General features: G+C 42.2%; 1 protein-coding gene across 4 annotated transcripts in view; it reads left to right on the top strand.

Annotated features, from left to right (window-relative positions):
• The window catches only part of pacrg (PARK2 co-regulated), a 146518-nt gene that overhangs the window by 73253 nt on the left and 52895 nt on the right, over positions 1–20370 (top strand). For 2 of the 4 annotated variants that reach the window (XM_044375429.1, XM_044375431.1), the window contains exons 3-4: positions 2484–2655; positions 12420–12569. In XM_044375429.1, the coding sequence (XP_044231364.1) occupies positions 2484–2655; positions 12420–12569 (322 nt within the window). Of the gene's footprint in view, positions 1–2483; positions 2656–12419; positions 12570–14315; positions 14377–15020; positions 16217–20370 lie in introns of those variants that run through there. The other 2 variants (XM_044375432.1, XM_044375430.1) reach the window with 2 other exon arrangements.

Below are 20370 nucleotides of genomic sequence, written 5' to 3'. Positions count from 1 at the left end.
GTTGTGGGATTGTGTTTCAGTATTGTTTCAGCATCCAAAGAAATTCAAAAAACAGCTTATGGCGTGACGTGTCCCTGTGTGTCAGTGACTGCCACTGGCTCACAAGCAAAGCTTTACTGTGGTGTCATCTCGCCTCTCCTCAGCCTCTACATCCCTCCATTCACTCACCTCCCTTTCTCTGTGGGCTCATGTTTGCTTTTGTTCTCGTCTCCAGCCCGCCTGACTCACAATGATGATCTTGACCAAGTGCAGGGAAAGGTCAAGGTTGGCCGGCAAATTGCCTCAAAGCAATCAGCCTTGTCTCTCTGCACTAAAAGTGTGAGCTCTCTGTCTCTGTCGCCATCTTGCCATCTCTCCATCTTTTTTCTCTCATTCTCTGTCTCTGTGTTTACCCTGGGGGGAGACGAGTGTCGGGGAGGATTGGCAGCAGAGGGGGGATGGAGGGAGGTGGGGGGAAGGTTGGGTCTGCCCTGCTTTGAAGTCTCAGCTCTGACCGGCGTCTGGGCGAGGGCTGTGGACTTGAAAGCGCAGAGCGTCACTGCCTGGGTGACATTTCAGCACAGACCAGCATGACCCAGCACGGTGCATATATATACATATATGTATATATATATATATATATATATATATATATATATATATATATATATATATATATATATATATATATATATATATATATATATATATATATGTAAGTCTGTGTGTCTGTGGACAAGAGAGTGTCTCCTCATGGCCTCAGCTGTCCTCAAGGACCGCCAGCTGCTGGGGGCTATTTGCCTCTGCACCCAAGGGATTACCTTTCATGACATGAAAAAGAGAATCACCCCTTCAACCTCTAACCTCTCGCTCAACAATAGTGCCACTGGGACGCAGTGCTAGAGCTGATACCCCTGTTACAAATACACACTCAGTAACTACATCCAGTACACACAGATACTAAATGAGCCACATCTAAGATTTTATATGATGTTCTGAACACACACAAACATACACACACACACACACACACACACACAGACTAGGCTCAAGGACAGCCTCCTCTGGGTCAGCTGTTCGTTCCAGTTCAGTGTGCCTGAGTGGCTGCCCTCTGATGGCTTCACACACATGAAAGACTTCACTTTAATGTGTCACACAGTACCAACACACTCAGCCAAACAACATCAAAGCCTGCCTGTGGCCTGTAGCTGGACAAATGTCTTCATCTCCCGCCCGATTGTGTGTGTGTGTGTGTGGTGTGTGTGTGTGTGTGTGTGTGTGTGCGCGCGCCCGCCTTTCTGTCTGTCCTGTAAATGGTGTAAACAGGTGTTAACATGTCAGCCCACAGGATGCCACATGCCGCTGTGTCATGATCTCCTGAACAGCTGTCCCCGCAATTATGTGTGTGTGTGTGTGTGTGTGTGTGAGAGAGAGAGAGAGAGAGTATGTGAATGTATGTATTTACTATAAGGGTTATAAATGGCTGCAAGAGGAGCTTTAGCCCTATATATTGTGCCAAGGACAAACAAAAAGAAAGGGCAAACAATGAGAGAGAACTTTGTGGCAATAACTGATTTCCTTGAAAAAACACACCGGCTATACCTCTCACTGTGTGCAGGTAAAGCTGTGAATCTGACTGAGCCTTAAGGTGATGTATTGTTTGAGGAGAGAAACTGTCTAGAAAACAAAAAAGTTCATCCCTGCAGTTGGCCAGTTTGTCCATCAACAGTTCCAGCAAATGCCCTTGAACACTGGCGCCAGAATAGGGGGGCAATGAGACTTTTTGTCCCCGCCCTTTCAGGTGTTATGGTAATAAAGTGGTAATGTCTAAGCCAGGTATTACAGTAAGCCTAGTCTATTATGTTGGACCTGATGACTTGGACATGAACAAAGTGTTAAATAGCTTTTGCTTTGGGAGTGATAGGCACACTCAATACTTTGGAAAATAAACCTAGGGGACTAAACCTCGCTCTGCTGCAGTGCTGTCTATTTGTACTGTATGTTAGTAGGCATATTGAATGTAAAGCCTCTGAATAGGGCATGAATTTTGATTCTCTTTCAAACCTTATTAAAAAAACATACTGACTAGTTGGTGGGCTGATTGGTTAGAGTGTAACAGTTCTCAGAGTGAAAAAGGAGCCGAGACGTTCCTTTTGAGGTGAACCTTTTAGCCGCTCGTTGGCAGACTACTGTGCTAAGAAATAAAAGCTGCTACCATTTTGATCTGGAAGTACTCTGATGAGAAGAGGGAATGCATTTCTTACCATATTTTAGTTGTACAAAAACAGTAGGCTAGGCTGCAATTGAAAGAAAGTTGACATGAAAAAAGTTCACTAGCCTTTTACATCATCCAAAGCTGGATGTCCCCCCACTTTAAAACTCATTCCGGCGCCACTGCCCTTGAGCGAAGGACAGAAACCACCACATCTCTCTTTTTTCGGCCTCTGTGGATTAAAGAGGCATCTAATCATGCCCATAATGTGAATTCAAATTTCTCTCCTCAGGTGGAGATTGATAAACTGGACTACCACCACTACCTGCCTTTGTTCTTTGATGGCTTATGTGAGACCGTTCATCCGTACGAGTTCTTCGCCCGCCAGGGAGTCCATGACATGCTGGAGCACGGAGGCCCCAAGATCCAGCCTGTCATTCCCCAGCTCATCATCCCCATCAAGAGTAAGTCTTGGAGGGAGTCTACACTCACGATTTGCCAATCACACACCACATGGCTCCTGTCCCAAGTGACCCTGTGCATGTTGATGGCATTTTACCTTCACAGTATGTTACCCCTCGGCTCTGCCACTGATGGGAAAATGTGTGCTTGATCTCAAGATGAAAAAAAAAAACCTTACAAATGCTGTTATAGTGTTATTTTTAAATAAGATTATTGTTAAAACGTTTTTCCATTAAGCTACAAAAGACTGTGAAGAATATGGCTATAAAACTACCAAGTGAAAAGAAAGAGAAAGCAAAGAAGAATTTGAGAATTAAAATAAGTGATATTATATTTCAGTACAAAAATATGTTGTATAATCACACAGGGCCATTATCACAGCAATTATAGATGATTAAAATACAGCAACTATCCAATTAACTTAAGCAACAAATTGGCCCTATTATCTTTTATTCATTTCCATTAGTTTAGTAAATATTATTTATTTTTAATGAGTGACTGACAGTCAAGTAATCTTCTTAAGTCAGTTTAATTGCAGCCTTAATAAATATTTTTGCATGTCACTGTTTCATTATTAACTGTTTCGATATCGGCATCATTACATGTTCATTCCTGTTTGCTGATCTTAGACATTATATATATCCTGAATCTAAAGAAATACCTGGTGTCTGATAGTGTGATTATCTTTTGCCTTAAATAAATCAGAAGCTAATAACACGTACAGGTTGAAAGCACCAGTTAGCATCAGTTTTAATATAATATAGTTGGTATAGAATACATATGTTTTTCACACCAAAGATCTGTGGTTCCAAAGTTGAATGAAAAAGCATTAACATTATAAAATTAAATAATTAAATCAATATTGTTATGCGTCTAAGTCTATGTCTAAAATGTATTAACATATATTTTTAATAATTGCTTATAACGGCGCTCTAACACCCCTTTTAGACAATATTGCAGAGGCAATTGAGTGCAACCAAAATAGAACAACATACTTTACCAGGAATAGACTCACCTGTCTTACACACTCACACCACAACGGATTCTAACATTACCATACAACAGGTCCTGTGACAAGTCCTAATTTGGTTTCGCAGTCATACTGTTCCTATTATTACATTAACCCTCAGGGCGAAGCGTCCTTGTTTTTGCATTTGCTGGAAGGAGTTGGCTCTGAAAGCATGCCTGATAATCTGCCATGAATGCAGTGACATGCTACATTTAACTGTGTCATCGTGTTGTGCCTCTTTACCTTTCCACACTGACGCGTCTACACGCGCACACACACATACAAGCTCAAGTTGGCTGATAGAGGTGGGCGGAAAGGTCACGTCTCAGGGTTGGAAGGGTGTATGACTTCAAAAATAGACATCAGAATTTATAGGGAGGTGGATAGCAGAGGTTTCTTGTGTGGTGAACACGAGGAGGATCGAGATACAGAGAAGTTAGAATAATGCAGAGTGTGTCTTTTGTTGGAATTGAAATTGAATTTCAGTCACACGCATGTACACACACACACACACATACACGCGCGCGCGCACACACACACACACACACACACACACACACACACTGTCTTTTGTTTGGTGCTGCTGCCAAGTGGAGTGTCAGTTTCAAAGTGGGAGTCTTTAAGTGGCGCCCAGTGAGCCTGGGATAGTGTTCATGTCCTGGACAGTTGGCTGGTGGTGTGTATGTGAATGTGAAGTGTGTGTGTGTGTGTGTGTGTGTGTGTGTGTGTGTGTGTGTGTGTGTGTGTGTGTGTGTGTTCTTTGTTTGTGTGTGGGTGTTGGACGTCTGTGGAGGCAGAGGGGCGTAACGGCCAACACTAGGCAGGGCTGTTGGAGACACAGAGACACAGTGACAGACTGACCCTGGCACAAAGTCTGTTATCACACTACATACTTTACTGAACACAAACCACAAGGTCTTAACCATTAAACATATTACAGACTGACACATCTACAGTCTTATGTTTGTGTTCTGCATTTTTAACTACATTTATTTTTACTTTCCCACTTTATTTCCTTAACAGGGATGTGACGTGCACATTTCCAGGTCTATGTTTATATTCTGGGAATATCTTTGTATGATTTACAGTTCAAAAACATTTATCTTATTCTGGTCCTTTATGCAGCTCGTCAGTTCAGCCTCTATCTGAAACAGGCCGTTTTAGCTCCTGTCTCCTTAAGGCCCCCCTCTCGATGAGCCCACTTTGCTCTGGTTGGTTACCTTCTGGAAGTTACGTCTTAGCTGAGTTCCAGTGGCTCCAGAAGCTATGTGAAAAACGATTAGGATATCACTTCTTTTTCACACTTTTTCTAATTCTTTATTCAAAATGGAAATTTCTCAAATATATCCTTACATGGTGCAGCAGGAATCTGATTCAAAATATGCGCGTGGTCAACGCGAACAACCCCTAGAACAAGCTTAGCAACAAAGACTACGGAACAGACGGCTGTTTGTAGGCATGCATGAACAATCTGTTATCACAAGGAAAAAGTAGAGGTAATATTGCAAATGAAACATTTGGAGCATGTGAGTGGAGCGCAAGCGAGTGGGGAGCGTGAGGATTTTGGATGGAGTGATGAGCACATTTTTTAAAAAGTTGGAGCTTTGCCTTATCTCCCGCTCCAATTTCGCTCCGGTACCGCTCACACAATGAGTTTGAAACATGCCTGACCCAGAATACATCTGCTCACCCACACTATTTTCTGTCAAAAATCAGCTGCTGCAAACTCGACAATGGAGTTCACCAAGTACTTTCAAAAGGAAGCTGAGAAGTCATACAGGTGTACTATTGTAACACTAACAGATGACGATAATGACGATATTGTTGCAGTTGGTAAAAATTCATTTTGGAATCTAAAAAGACACATTTCTCAGAAACATGACAGTGTGCTACATGAACATGTTGGGAAGAAATCCAAAGGTGAGCTAGTTGCTAGTTAAATAGGCCCTATATATAGCTTAATACAATATTTAAATAAATTAGTTTTGTCATTAAAGTATTAATGCTTGTTTAATTTCATTCGGACCGTCTGTGAATTGAATTGAATGAAAAATTGGATTGTGCAACGATGTGTGATTCGGGTAGTGACTGACAGTACCAGCAACATGATCAAGGCATTTAAACTCCTCCCTGACCCTGGCATTGAAGAGGAGGCCGAGGATAATGACTGCAGGTGCCAGCAGCAGCATATGAGGAAGAGGAAGATGAGGCATTACCTGCACTATCACAGGTCCAAGTGAAAGAAATAACCACCAATGTACAAAATGTAATAAACCAGTATTTTACCGTGTCAAATTTACATCTGAAAATTTACATTCACATGCTTCAGCTGGCTATCAAAGACACCGTTAACGTGCACGACAATCTTAATCACTCACTGAAAGTCGGACAGCTGGTGAAAAGTGTATGCAAGAGCACCCTGAACACCAAGAAAACCTACCGATTGGGAATACGCCCCATGACCCAAAAAGACCTGTTATGGCAAAGCGAAATCAAGTCTACTACTGACAAAATCACAGAAAATGAACTATGTCAGCTGACGCACCTTGTCCATTTATTGGCACTGCTAGCGGACCTCACAGACAAAATGCAGAAGGAGTTGAGGAACCTATAGAGTTGATCCTCCCTACTGTCATGGAAATCAAATCCCTGCTTGCCAACGCTGCACTTCCAATGGGCTTTGCTGTCTTTGCATAATCGCTATGGATGGTACTATACTGATAGACATCTCACTTTAGCGTTAGTTTCAAGACAGAGATGAGTCGGTATGTAACAAACTCGGAGAGATCCACAACCTCCTCATCGTAGAAACTGAGGTATTAACACTCCCGTCGTGACACCAACTGAGACCGACACCTCGCCCACCTCAAGCCTCAGAAGAAACCTCAGACTTTGGCAAAACTTGTATTCTTGAAGGTGACCTCGAAAGAACTGTAGACAGCCTACAAGCAAGCAAATCTTCTTTTTATTTCATTTTAAATTGCATTTGACAGTGAATATAGGCTAATTTATTTTTATGTAACCCATATGCGCATTACACAAGCAATTTTATTTATTTAAGGCAAATCAATTTTATTTAATACAAGTCAAAGTTATAGGCTTGGCCTAATAGTTCATTCAGTTTTAAAACTTGGTTGATTTGCAGTTTGTAGCCTATATATTTTTATTTGATTAGGCCTTTGATTAGGATTGACTGTATTATTTTCCTGACAACATAGGCCTAAGTCTGAAAGAAATCATTTCTAGATATTTGAAAAATGTGGTTTTGGCTGCTCAGTTCTTTTGTAAGATTGATAACAATAGTTCTGCTCTGATATTCAAGTTGGAGTTTGCTGTAAAATGTATTTATATGTCAGGAATCAAGTCCTTTTGTAGAGTTGTTTTCTACTCAGAAATTTGAGTTGGGTGGTAAAATAGTCTACTGTAGAGAAGAAGGCATTCAACCAGCTGTCTTTCGGACATTTTCTTGTTTTGTGAAACTGCAGCAATAAAAGCCTCTCTGACTTTTGATGCTACTGCTGCGGCTGCTGTCACTGTGTTACCGAAAACTCTTTGATCGTGTTTCCCATGTGAGCAGTTTGTTTTCCAACTGGACCTATGTGGGTTATAGGATAATATTTTATTGATTCATTTATTGTTCAGTTTGTGGGAGGATCTGAGACTGAGAGGAGAAGTCTGAAGAGACACAGACGAGAAGAGACGAGAGAGAACTCATCATAACGGACTCGGAGAGAGACAGTTTCATTGTTTGAACTTTTTGGTTTAATAAAAAAAACATTTTCAATGAATAACCTATGGTCTGACTGTTTTTTTTTAGCTTAAAAAAGAAACATACACCTTAAGTTTGAGTTGAGTTGGGTTGTGGTTTTTTTTAAAGAAATGAAATTATGTATTTAAGTAGCCTGGGAAGGAAGGAACCAGACAAATCTGCTGAGCTCATGTGTTATTTGTGAATTAGTCTGGCGATGCTAGGCAAAAAGCATGATATGTCCCCTTTAATAATGGAAAAACAATTATGCAGTAAAGTAAAATTCGTTTGATACATTTAAATCATTTCCTGCCATACCCAATGCAGTGTGTTGTTTCACAGAACAGCATATAGTATATTAATAAAACAGGTACATGATGTGCCAGCATCTTTTCACAGATAGTTTAAATATTTGGACGTCTATTTTGCCCTTCATCAAGAAGCACCCATTTTACCCACAACTTGACGTTGACTGGCTTACTCTCGAACAGCAGTTTATAAATTCAAACCCCTCAGCAGTTTTGGCCATTTGCCTTTGGGGGGGGGGCAGACCAAAGGTGATGGTTATGCTCCTTATGAAAACACACACTTCGCACTGATAATGGAATTTTAAATGGCCTGCTCCTTATTAACTTCTTGGTTTATTAAAAATCAGGCCTGTTTCGCCATCCACAAGGCAAAGCCACCAGTCCGTGTCTCTGTTGCAGATTAATTACTTTTCTAAGGATCAGGAATGAAGAAGGGATAGCAGAAAGAGGAAGAAAGTAAAAAGCCGTCTGCAGTCTAAAATGGCAAGATATATATTTTTCTCCTCTGACGTTAATACATCTTCAATGTGGCTGGCAGGCTCTTATCTGCAGAGCGACTGAGTCACGTCAGACCCTGGTGAATTTTGATGATGACTGCAGGTCACCCAATGAGAATACACAATGAAGAAGGCTCTGGCTGACATTATACTCTAAGGCCCTGTCCTCAGTGACTTAAAGACTGAACTTTTTCCTACTGTTCCCTGTTCCCTTCACCCCACGTTAGAGAGACTGTGCCTTAGAGGTGACAAGTTATACATTTAAATGTATACATGCAGTTTTGGTAATTGTCAGTGTTATGTTTTCGAAAATAGCCACTGGTAAAATATTCAAAAAGCTAAATATGCAGAAAGAAACTGTGGCAATTGATTTTATATGTAACATTGATATTTTGGATACTGTAAGAACAAAGCCGAGCAGTACCATGACGACTTAAAGAGAAAGGGTAAAACGTGAAATGCTGCGGTTTTGAATTTTTCTGGCTTCCTTAAATAGGAAGGAGGATTCAGAGCCATGCCTCCATTGAGCCTCGGTTGATTGGCATAACATTTGTTCAGCTTTGAACCAAAATGAGACTTTCATTACAAGGAGATCCTCAGTTACGCCTCTGCACGAGAACATCGTCTTCTGATCTGAAAAGTATATTTATATACCGAGTGATGAACAATTCGCAGCTAAACTCTCCGATGTGTCACCCTACCTCTGACATTTCACAAGAAACGGAATACAAGGTCACCATTGTGTTATTTTCACAGTGAATATGAGACAGGTTCTAGCATGAATAGATGATTACGTTATTCAGATATTAGTTTATATATAATAAATCAGGCCCTCAGCTGCCTTCTCCCCTGCTCTTTTAATTTTTTTTTTCCTTTCTTTTTTTTTTTTTTTTAGGCAAGGCGAGAGTGCCGATGAATAATTGAACAGTCCTGCTGTGGTCCAAATGTCAAAGCAGGGAAAATTGTTTGCGCTGGCTGGTAATTAGAATTTCATTGTTTGTTATGTAGGTTTGAAATTCCTGTCATTCCACATTCCACCTTATCTCGGTGATGGCAGATATCTCCGCGCTTGTCTATCTGGGCAGAAACTAAGGCTTAGATGGAGAGATGGAGTAAAGCACAATTCGCTCATTCAGCATCATCTCCACCACTGGTCCACTGTTTAGGCCTCCACACACACACACACACACACACAGTCACTGACACAGACAAAGACTTGCTGAGGTAAACTCGTCATACGCTCAAATAGACACAAAATAATGGTCATTTTCTTACATGTACTGTACATAAGCTTAATTGGATTGTACCGTTAATTCAATATGGATAGAGATAAGTCCTACTGCATCAGCCTCCTGTGGTTCATATGACTCTTTCGCATTGTATAATTTCTTTCATTGTTTTGTTGCTTCATGCTCAGTACTCTCTGTGCTCATGACTGAGGCTGACATTTTGCCTCATTGGGTTTAATGTGTGCGTGCGTGTGTGCTGTAATGTGTGTGCATGCCCACGTGTCTCTGTGTGACTACTGTGTGTGAGTATGTCTATGCTTGTGACAGCTTTGTATTTGCATATGAGCTGTTTTAACGCAGGCAGTGGGTGATGCAGTATGCTGTTCCCTGAGTGCTCTAACTGTCACACACAGTATTTTAGGGTTGTTGCTCATTTTCTGCCTGTGTCTGTCTTCTCTGTTTACTTCAATATGGTTAATGAAACGACTGCTTGTATTGACACTTCTTTTTGGTTTGATTTTCTTCTTTTTGGCTTCAGCTATATTTGTCTTGGTTCTATTGATTGATTTGTATGAATAGAATCAACAGTGTTTTATTAGGGATCCTTTTTAATGACGATGATCAACGCTATGTCCGGGGCAAACACCAAATTTATATTTTCCTGACCTTGAAAAAAATTGTCTGTCTGACAGGTGGTTTTGCGCCCAGCTAGGCTCACACAGTGCACACGTGGGAGGAGAATTTCATTCAAATGAAACAGCACACATTGAGTTGTTTTTTTTGGTATCATTTTGGTGGAAATTTGGTCTTACGGCTTATCATACAGGAGGCGTCTCATGTGTGTCTGACAGAATAGATACGCCTCTATTTTAATCAATATAGCTGTCAAAATAACCCACACTTGACCCATTTAACAAAAACCCGAAGAGTATTTTTATGTTTCATATCTATTTTCTTCCGTTTTACATGCATAACTACACGGATTGTGCATTGGGCTCTGAGCGCTGCCAAAATACAGGTGACCTACACTCAGTACTGTGCCTGAACGCATCCTGTGTAGACACTGACAGAGGACTGAAGCCACTGCCACTAATGTGCTAATATGCTGCTTTCCCTATACAGCCTTTGCAGAAAACAATGGACTGATAATAGATGTCTTGGAATCATGTCTATTTCTGGTGGAAAATCATCTGCTGACAATCTAGTGACTCTGTCATAAAGGATAAACTAAATACTGTAGAATATTGTCCAACTACTAAATCTCATCGAAATCATAAAAATGAAAGTGTAATGTGATTACAGCAGGAACATCTGTAGATCATTCTGCATTGATCTATAAATCAATATGGGTGGTTATTACAGTAACTGTTGCCACAGCTGAATTATATTGTATGAAATCCTTCTCTTTACATTAGTCTTCACTATAATACATCGGTTGCTGTGCTTGCATCATTAAAATAGGTCCCTTATTCTGTATAACAAAAAATATCCTCAATAGCAATAATTAATTAGCATACTGTACACTATAACTGCAACTATGGTATGGTGCAACATGACCTGCAGTGGATGAGGAGGAAGATACCTGTGGAAGGTGCAGGAGTGCGACACAGCAGTTGAAGACAGGGATTTTCTGTGAATATATGCTGAATATATCCTAGTTACTTGTAAAGCAAACACTATTGCACTTGTCATCATCGACACATCTGAAGTTAAACACATTTCATCAGTTTTGTTTTCCCAGTTTCGTCTAATGTGTCTGTTGGCAGCCACTTGTTATGTGAGAGTTCATGTGAGCACAGCTCCACCCCTCACACAAAGGCTTTATTCAGCTTTTTTGCTGTCTTTTCTCAGCAAGTACCGTGTCTCTCACTCATTCTGACGTTCTTTTGTCAGTTTCTCTCTCTTTATTTATCCCTCTCACCTGCTCATCTCTCTCAGCCACAAGCCTGTGGTGTCTCTGCTCACACTGTAGCTGTTTTCTTTGTTTTGACTCTTTATTTTCACGTTTTTTTCAAGCCTTTCATTTTTACCGCTGTAAGTGCTTACTGGCAAAATAGGAGCTGTGATGCCATTACCATCCGCTCTTTCTGGAAGTGTGCATTAAATCACAATTCAGTGTTTCACAAAGAGAAATAGCTCAGGTCTGTTTTTCTAACTTAGGGTATGCTGTTTTAGACTGACAGTCGGCACAAAGGGAATTACCAGCACTCATGCAGAAGCTCACATAAAAAAAAATTTAATACAGCACAAATAAAACGAGCTTAAAGAACTAGCAAAATATGTCAGTCTTTGCTGCTAATCACAGTTATTTTCTAACCCTTTGCCCCCTGCCTGTCACAACTCTTTATCTCTTTGACATTTTGTCTTTTGTTGTTTTCCCCCTTTCCCTCTTTCTCTCTCTGTGTTTGTCTCTCTTGATCTTCCCAGCCCTCCATCTCTCCCACCATCATTCCCTTTTGTTCTCTTTATCAGTGGGAGATGGAGTTAAGTGCAGCTGTAGGCCAAATAGCCCAGTGATTGGCTCTCACTTACTCCTGCCTCCCCAGTGCATTTGAAATCACTGATTGCAGAGAAGCCAGTCTATATCAAAGCCCAGCTATAAAGGAAATGCTTTCAAGGGAAAGTGAGTGAGTGAGTGAGTGTGGGGGTTAAGATTTTGTGTATTTTGGCCATGTGTATCTGCACAGCCTACTCTTATGTACTATGTATAGTACCAGTCAAAAATTTGGACACACCTTCCCATTCACTTGAATGAGAAAGTGTGTCCAAATTTTTGACTAGTACTGTAGTTCCAAGTGTCAGAATCACTCTACATTTATTGTACCTCCACCTGCTTTAACAAATGACCCATATATCTAGTTCATATCCTTCAAGCTGAATTAAAAACAGCTTGTCCTTGCAGTTCTGTCTCTTGACCTTCCAGACATAGCTGAGCCTTGATTCCTGACCGATGCCGTTTTCGTCCTGCCCTCCAGATGCCCTGAACACGAGGAACCGTCAGGTGATCTGCACCACCCTGAAAGTCCTGCAGCATCTGGTGATGTCTGGAGACATGGTGGGAGAGGCTCTGGTGCCCTACTACAGACAGATCCTCCCCATTCTCAACATCTTCAAGAACATGAACAGTGAGTCCCAGCCAAATAAACTGTTGATTGTTAATTTATGGACAGATGGTGTGTCAGCATGACGTGTCTCTGCTCTTTTGTGGAGCAGTCATTGTGTAAGCTTGTCCCTTTGTGTTATGAATATATATATATATTTTTTATGTGCCAGTACTGATACTACGTCAGTGAATTGGTGATCAGCAAACATTTGCCAGTCTGTGAAAGGTACTGATAGGTGATTATGCCTAGCTTGTAGCCTGTGTTAACGCTGTGGTTAAACCAGTTACCAGTGGCTAAACCAGTGTTCAGGTGATTTCACAGTGCTCAAATTCGACGCAGATGTTAAGCGTTGCTTTTTGTTTCACTGTGAGTCAAAATATAACATCCTGTTTTCTACCTATTCTTTTCTCTGTGGATCCATTGTATGCGCCTGGCCCTGAATCCTTTTTCCTCTTCTTCCTCCCACTTAAACATCCACTTGACAGAGAAGCTCCATTTTTGTCCTTTCTGCTGTCAGTCAGGCTGCATTGTGCGGCGCTGTTGAGGAGGAGACTTTGTCCTTGCTCTCTCTGAAAGCCTCCACCTGGATGACACCAGGACCCAGGGAGATTGGCATCAGATAGGCAGGGCTCTTTGTGTGCTAGTGTCAAAGCACTTAGCATGGTGTGACATGATGTGGGCCCATTGAAGGCTTAGAGGCACAACCAATCCCAAACACAGCTCACCAGACAGTCAGTAGGATGTGAAGAGTGACATTGTGAATCAATCATTTAAACACAGGCTTTAATGGGAAAAAACACAGGGCTTTAGTCTGTTAATCAATATCCAATTTGAATCTCTTGTCTCTTTAATTCGCTTACATAATCTGTTACTATTTGCTGAGGTCTAAAAAAGGAAGGAGAGAGCCCAAAAGAGATAGTGGGGAAAGACAAAGGATGGAAAAGAAAAGCCTGCCTTATTAACGCGTGACCTTATGCAAATCTCCTCTGTAAATTAGCTGTCAAATCAATCCCCTAAACCATTTTGAAGTGTGAGTTTCTCCACCACGGCGCAGGCTCAGCAGTTGGCCAGCGAACCCCACCAGGAATAGTTTATCTCTACCTGGTAGTTACCGTGCCGCCCTGTCTACCTGCCTGCCCGCTTGTCTGTCCTCCTCTGGCAAACATTGATTAAACCTAAGCCAACCTCTCACCTGGCAGACGTCCCCAATATTGACCTCTCCCAGTGAGATCAGTCTGGACCAGAGAGGGGGTCCATATAGCTGCCAAAGCACAGGACGCAATCTGCTAAACAAGGACAGTGCTCCCTGTTTAGCAACTAATAGGCATCCAGTGGAGTTTCTCTCTTTTTAAAGTTTGGTTAGGAGTTGAGGCTGACACAAAATTACCACACCAGTCAATAGAATAGATAGGAAGAGAGTAAATTAATCTTTTATAGTTGTATTATTTTTTCCCCCATCTCCATCTGGAGCTTTATTGTTAGATGAGCTGTCAATTCATGCCCTGCACCACCCACTCCCTGCTAACACAGAAAGATACGACTTCAAATACAGAGAATAGATGCTTCTCTTTTGGGGACCAAACACTGTGTGAAGCAGAACTCTGTGTTCTTTCTCTCTAATACGCAAATAGTTTAGGGTTGTTGTTCTCTCACACTCTTCCTCTCTCTCTGTGTCTTCCCCCCCTTTTTATGTGGCTTGTTTGTAGTGATATCAAAGCTTTCATTGAAGCCCATCTATTATCTAATATCGCTTATATACACCTCCAGCTCCATCCCACACTCAGTTGGCTGTCTAAACCAGAGCCAGCGTGCTGCCTCAAGCAGACAGGTACGATCATTGTTTAATACACTCGAAGACACAGAGCAGTGTCTTGTAGTGTGTGGTAACATCTCCCTTCAGCTCTCCCACACTGTAACTCACAGAGCTTGCATGGCATCCCTCTCATCTCCTGAGCCACAATGGGGCCACTGTCTCGTATGTGCCAAGTGTGTGTGTGTATGTGTGTGTGCGTGTCTACATTCGTGTACATCTGTCATGAATAGATCTGTTGTGTCCCATATGCAGCTGTTGGCTCCAGTGTGGATGAAGGCCCCAGCTTTCTGTATCTGTCCCTTTCTGTTCACTGATGTTCTTGTCTGCTAGCCTCGGGCACATAATGCTCAGCGTCTACTAGACGCACACATATACTGTACAGACTGACACACACATACAGTATACTGTACAATCTCACACTGTCCCAGTTATGGTTACACACCGTCCCTGTCTCCCCAGTTGTTGGAGTAGTGAATCAATAGGCTGACAGCCACTGCTGTAGGGTCAGGGCTACAGTTAGATATCACCAGCATCTCATCATGGGACAGATCCCCTAGGCTGTGTTCACACACTCCCACTGTGTCGCTCCCTCTCTGAGACAAGGTTATGACCTGTTAAATTGGTCTGTACACAGCCCTTATCTGTGCCATTTTTTCCAGGGTCAGAGCTGGACCTTAACAGCCATCTCCAAAATGGACCCTCGGGTGTCCTTTCACTCAGACAGAGCACTGGACCTCTGACCAGGAGAACAGACTCATGACCCACAAGCTCAGCCTCTCTGGGGTCCAGGCCTCTAAAGAAAGAACTGCTCTATTGTTGTATGAGAAAAAAATATGCCTGTTTAACTCCAGGCGGGCAGCTGCCATTCTCACCACTAACACAGTAATGTGTCATTTTGAAGTGCACAATAATGAGCAATCACATAGTATCACCGTCCTTGATGTACCCCTTTGTCTCCCAAATCATCTCTCTCTCTTTTGTTTGCTATGTGCCTTTTGCATATCAGCTGTGTTTGTGTATGTTTGTGTGTGTGTGTGTGTGTGTGTGTGTGTGTATGTGTGTGTGTGTGTGTAGGTGTGAGACAATGTTGAGGATAGTGTAGGAATTCCTCCAATGCGATTTGCACGGTTCTCTTGTTTGCTTGCTGTGATGAATCTTATCCCTAATGAAATGCAACAACGTTCCTTATGAAGGAGAGATGTGCTCCCTCATCCAGAAAATTCTTCCTCTGAGCTCGGAGGAAGGAGGGAAGTCATCTACTGTACGTCATCCGAGTGAGAGAGAAAGTGAGTTTGTGGAGTTTTGTAAAGCGGCAGAGGAAGCTACACACGGGGAGAGAAAATATTCTGCGGCCGTGGATACGGATCGGATCGGTCCTGACACCGACCTTGTTAAGGAGATCGGGTAACGGACAGACATGACCGATCCACATTAAACACAATTTCTTTGTCATTGTTATTATAAAATGCAGTGTTTCTACTACCAATCACATTCATTCAGTCACGACTCCCTGCTCGCCTTTTGCTTCCATGTTTGCTTGCATTAATACAGCATGTTACCAATGAGTTCCACGCAGTGAGGTATACAGATTTAAAACACTGGTATTGGATCAGCGCTTGGTATCTTGGTATCAGAGCTTAAATTGAGGTATTGGAATTAGTATCAGGGGACAAAAAGCCTGACAGATGCATCTCTAGTCATGTTAGAGGCCAATACTGATCAATACGTGAGAATGATAAAAGTCTGATGACAATATATCAGCTGATAATTTTTTTCTTTTACCGATCTTAAACAAACATTAGATAAATATGTCTTAGTAAAGGTATTTTACAGTTGAATAATAAATTGTTATCAAAGATGACAGTAATAAAAGTACATTTTGAACCATAAACATCATTGAAATTTAAATTATTTTGAATAAAAATACAGAAACAAAGTTATATTAAGCTTGAAAAACATAAGTTAAATATACACCAAATACCACCAATAAAACATGTATTGCTGCACTTTACTGCTGCCAACATACAATATACTGTGTGTGTTCTAACCTCATGTGGGCCGATAACTTCAGCCTTTCAGTGTGTTGGTCGGATTCTAGTATTCTAAAGCAAATCTTGATCAAGGCAACATTTTTGCCTGCCTATGTGTATCTCACTGTCAGTATACTGTATAAAGACACTTCTCCCTGACCACTCCCTCCACCACACATTTAACCAATACAAGATGAGAATAGCTTGAATCACACAGTGCTACATCGCTGTGTATTGTGTCTGAATGTAGTTGATGTTCGCCTGGAGGGCTTTACTGGTATGTATTTGCACCTGCATTGTAGCATTGTTGTTGTCCTGATGATTTTCTCCGCTTATCTGTAAGGTGTAGGTCCTTAAACTCCTATTCATCACTGACAAACACTCTCTCACACACGCACACACTAAAGCACACGCGCACATTCGCACACTCATACATACATTGCTCACACACACTGCAGTGATCTGGTTCATTTAGCCTCTTTTATCTTCCTGCTAGGAATGTGGCCAGCTATGATAAGGTCTCACCCACATGCATTACTGGGCCTTGACACACATACACACACACACACACACACACACACACACACACACACACATATATATAGAGAGAGAGGTTGTGATAGTGGCTCTCTGTCTTCTTTGCCCAGGCGACTGGTGAGGTTTTTGTGTTGGTGACAGATGCAGTGCTGCGGCTGGCCACTCCGTCTCCCCCTGTGGTGCTTTATCTGTGTATCACATGACACACACATGCACATACACACACACACTCACTGCTCATGTTTGGACGTCTTTATGAAAACGACGGATCAGTTACAGCTCACGCAGGTCGCTGGAACCGAAATAAACAGGAAGAGCTGGCTGACCTCATAACCCCCACCCTGACAGAAGGATGGCGATGGACAGAAACAAAGTGGATGAGGAGATGAGGACATTCCATCATCTGTGGATGGAGATCATGTAACATGTCACACTCATGAACACACACGCACACACACACACACACACACACACACATAGGCAAATCAAATCCAAAGCATTTTTTCACTGACTCATTTTAATCTGACAGAAGGCCAAGCGTATGCCAGCGCTCTCAGCCACCTGTGCTCTTGTCCACAATGCAATGTAATGCTCCAGTTTACTGCCAGAACACAGCACTGTTGCGTATATGGTGTTGAAGTTAATTCCTGGGGATTCCCATTCACAAACATTTGCTTTATTTAATGACCTTTTCCAGCTGCTGTTGTGAAAAATTAATTCACTACCATGCTTTCTCTGTGTACATACCAGCACAACAGAGGGGGCCACACACACACACACACACACACACACACACACACACACACACACATAAACCCGTGGCCCCCATGTAATCCATCATCCCCCACAGACACACAGAGCTCCTTGTCCCTGTAGACAACAGAACACACTCCTCATCCTCAGCCCCCATCTCCTCTTCCACCTAGCCCTCTCCAACAGGAGATATCTATCTATCAAGCAATCACAGCCTGCCAGGACCCCTCCACCATTAAAATACAAGAAGAATGGGAGAAACAGAGAGAGAAAAAGAGAGAGATGGAGGGAAAGATAGCGGGAGTGAGCGAGAGATGAAATCCAGGTAATACCGAGCTCGTCTGTTCTGACCTGCTCCTCTGTTAGCATGCTTCACAGCACATAATGACTTTTTCCTTCTCTCCTGAAGCTCAAGAAAAGACAGTTGAGGAAAATAGTGGAAATATATTTTTATATTAATGCAGTCCCCTCCCCTCCACCCCCTCCGCCCCACCTCTCCCTATCTCCCACCACTCTATACCCCTTCTGCCTGCGGATATGCACACCTGGCTCTGTTAATTTCTATTGTCAGCAGGTCTGAGGCGGAGCAGCCAATCAGGCGTGAGCGTCAGCCCTTGGGCCTGCAGTCGCTCTGCGGCTCCAATTTAAAGGTCAGCTGATAAGCAGCCAGATTCACGCATAATCTGGGCTGCTCTGCAGGCAGACAGCTCAATGAAGGCGCACACACATTCAACAAATACACACATCATACTCTTGGTCTACAATTGACCCTCTTAAACTTTTTACTTTGCAAACTGTGATGGACATTTCTCACTTTTTCTCTTCCAGCTGAACAAAAACATGTTTGTGCCACTAATTTTTCCATCAGGTTAGATAATGTACTTTTGCTAATTGCTTGAGAGTTCAGTAAGAACTTGACTTTGTGTTTGTTGATTTGTTCATTAATTTGTACATAGTGCCTTTTGCAATGCGGAGCACTTAGGGGAATTATGGGATCCACTCTTTAAATGGCACAGAGCCCTGAGGCTGGCACTATTTAAATAGAATTTGGCGTCTTTGCACTGGCGGTTTGCAACTCTAACAAAACATCACTTCGATTGCTGCAGTGTGCGGAGGCTGGCCAGCAGAAATTAAATGGCCTTGATCACGTCCCCCCCCAAGTCCCTACTACTGGTCAACAGTGCTGTCTGAATGCTTTATTTATGGTTATGTTGTTTCCTTAATATGGCATTTTAATTTCACAAGCAGACTTTTGCGAATCTGTCAAATTTAATTTTGTGAGGAGTATACCGGAACCTTAGGCAGTAATTTGTGTCTATGAGATCAGACAGGTCCAGGTGCTTAGTTACAAATATACTAGTCTTTCCTTCAGTATTCTTGTTGACAATTCAGTTGGGATGGTCTGCCCCTCTGCTCTCCTGATTGGACTTGAGAGAAAGCTGCTACGACTTAGATTGCTTATCGGCTCAGAGTTGAACTCTTTATCCACCTGACGCTCAGTGCGTGGCAGGTGGATAATAGTGTAAGATGAATGCAAAATGCCTCAAACCAATTGAAAACCACTAAGGAGGACTGTGGGATGCTGTTGAATGCTCCAGAAATAGGTAGTGACTGGACCTGGAGTGAAGAACTTTTGGTCAAATTGGAATTAATTGTAAAAAAATCCATCCAGTGTATTCACTCCCTTAAGTTCCCTGCACAAGAGAAGAATAGAGAAACCCAACATGGGCTCAAACAGCTGATGAGTAGAAGACAAACAAATCCAAACATTCACATGTGCACATCAAAAGTTTTCTTAAACGCTTGATCATCTACGAAAGGCTACTTCAAGAGTCCTCATGTAGTTTACTCAGTTCCAAGACCTAAACCTTAGAAATTAATGGGAAACTAAGGTTTTATATTTTAGTGAATGTTGAGCTTTTAGATGTATAGGATCAACTGTAGCACAGAGTTACTTGTAATCTGGAGATCACTATGTATGTATTCTTAGTATGGACCCAGATGTCCTCAATCTCGGCGGGACTCCTCCTTTCATTCCCTCTAATCCAAGAAGCACTCAATTACCTAATTGGATGAGTTATGAGGGTCCTTTCCTACTCTCCATTCCCTCCCATCTCAATGAGATTAACATACTCTGTAATTAATGAATTTGGGGCACTTTGAAACGATTCGCAGGATTGTCCAGACTCCGGGGGCCTGACATGTGTAACACAATTATCGAGTTGTCGAAATTAGACAATAGAGTGAGATGAATAGAGTGAAAATTAGCTGTGTTTGCTAAAGACAGGTGATCATTCCAGCCTGAACATGGATCAGGTTGATGGGGCCGTTATGTTGTTATGCCCCTTCATTGTATGTGTGTATGTGTGTGTGTGTGTGTGTGTTGATGGTAGTGGGGTTGGGGGGTAGTCAGCCATGTGATCACCAATGTGTGTGATGTTTTTTCAGCGTAGCTTTGTGTGCATGCTTGTCTTTGAGTCTGTGTCCTTCTGTGTGTCTTTGTGTGTGTCATGACTTACTAATAGCGAGCGGGTAGTTCTCCTGCAGCCTCTCACCACATCATTGTGTTTGACATCTCCGCGGGCAGCCAGCAACAGAACGCTGGTGAGTGTGCAGACATTTGTCCAGCCCGCTTTGGATCAGCATTCGCACCCTGCGCCAGGTTCCCTGTCAGCTCTCATAAACAGCC

Source organism: Thunnus albacares, chromosome 15 (genome assembly GCF_914725855.1).
Source record: "Thunnus albacares chromosome 15, fThuAlb1.1, whole genome shotgun sequence".
In the NCBI taxonomy this organism is placed as follows: Eukaryota; Metazoa; Chordata; class Actinopteri; order Scombriformes; family Scombridae; genus Thunnus; species Thunnus albacares.
Note: the sequence above shows the minus strand (reverse complement) of the source record. Positions and strands in the feature narration are given on the sequence as shown.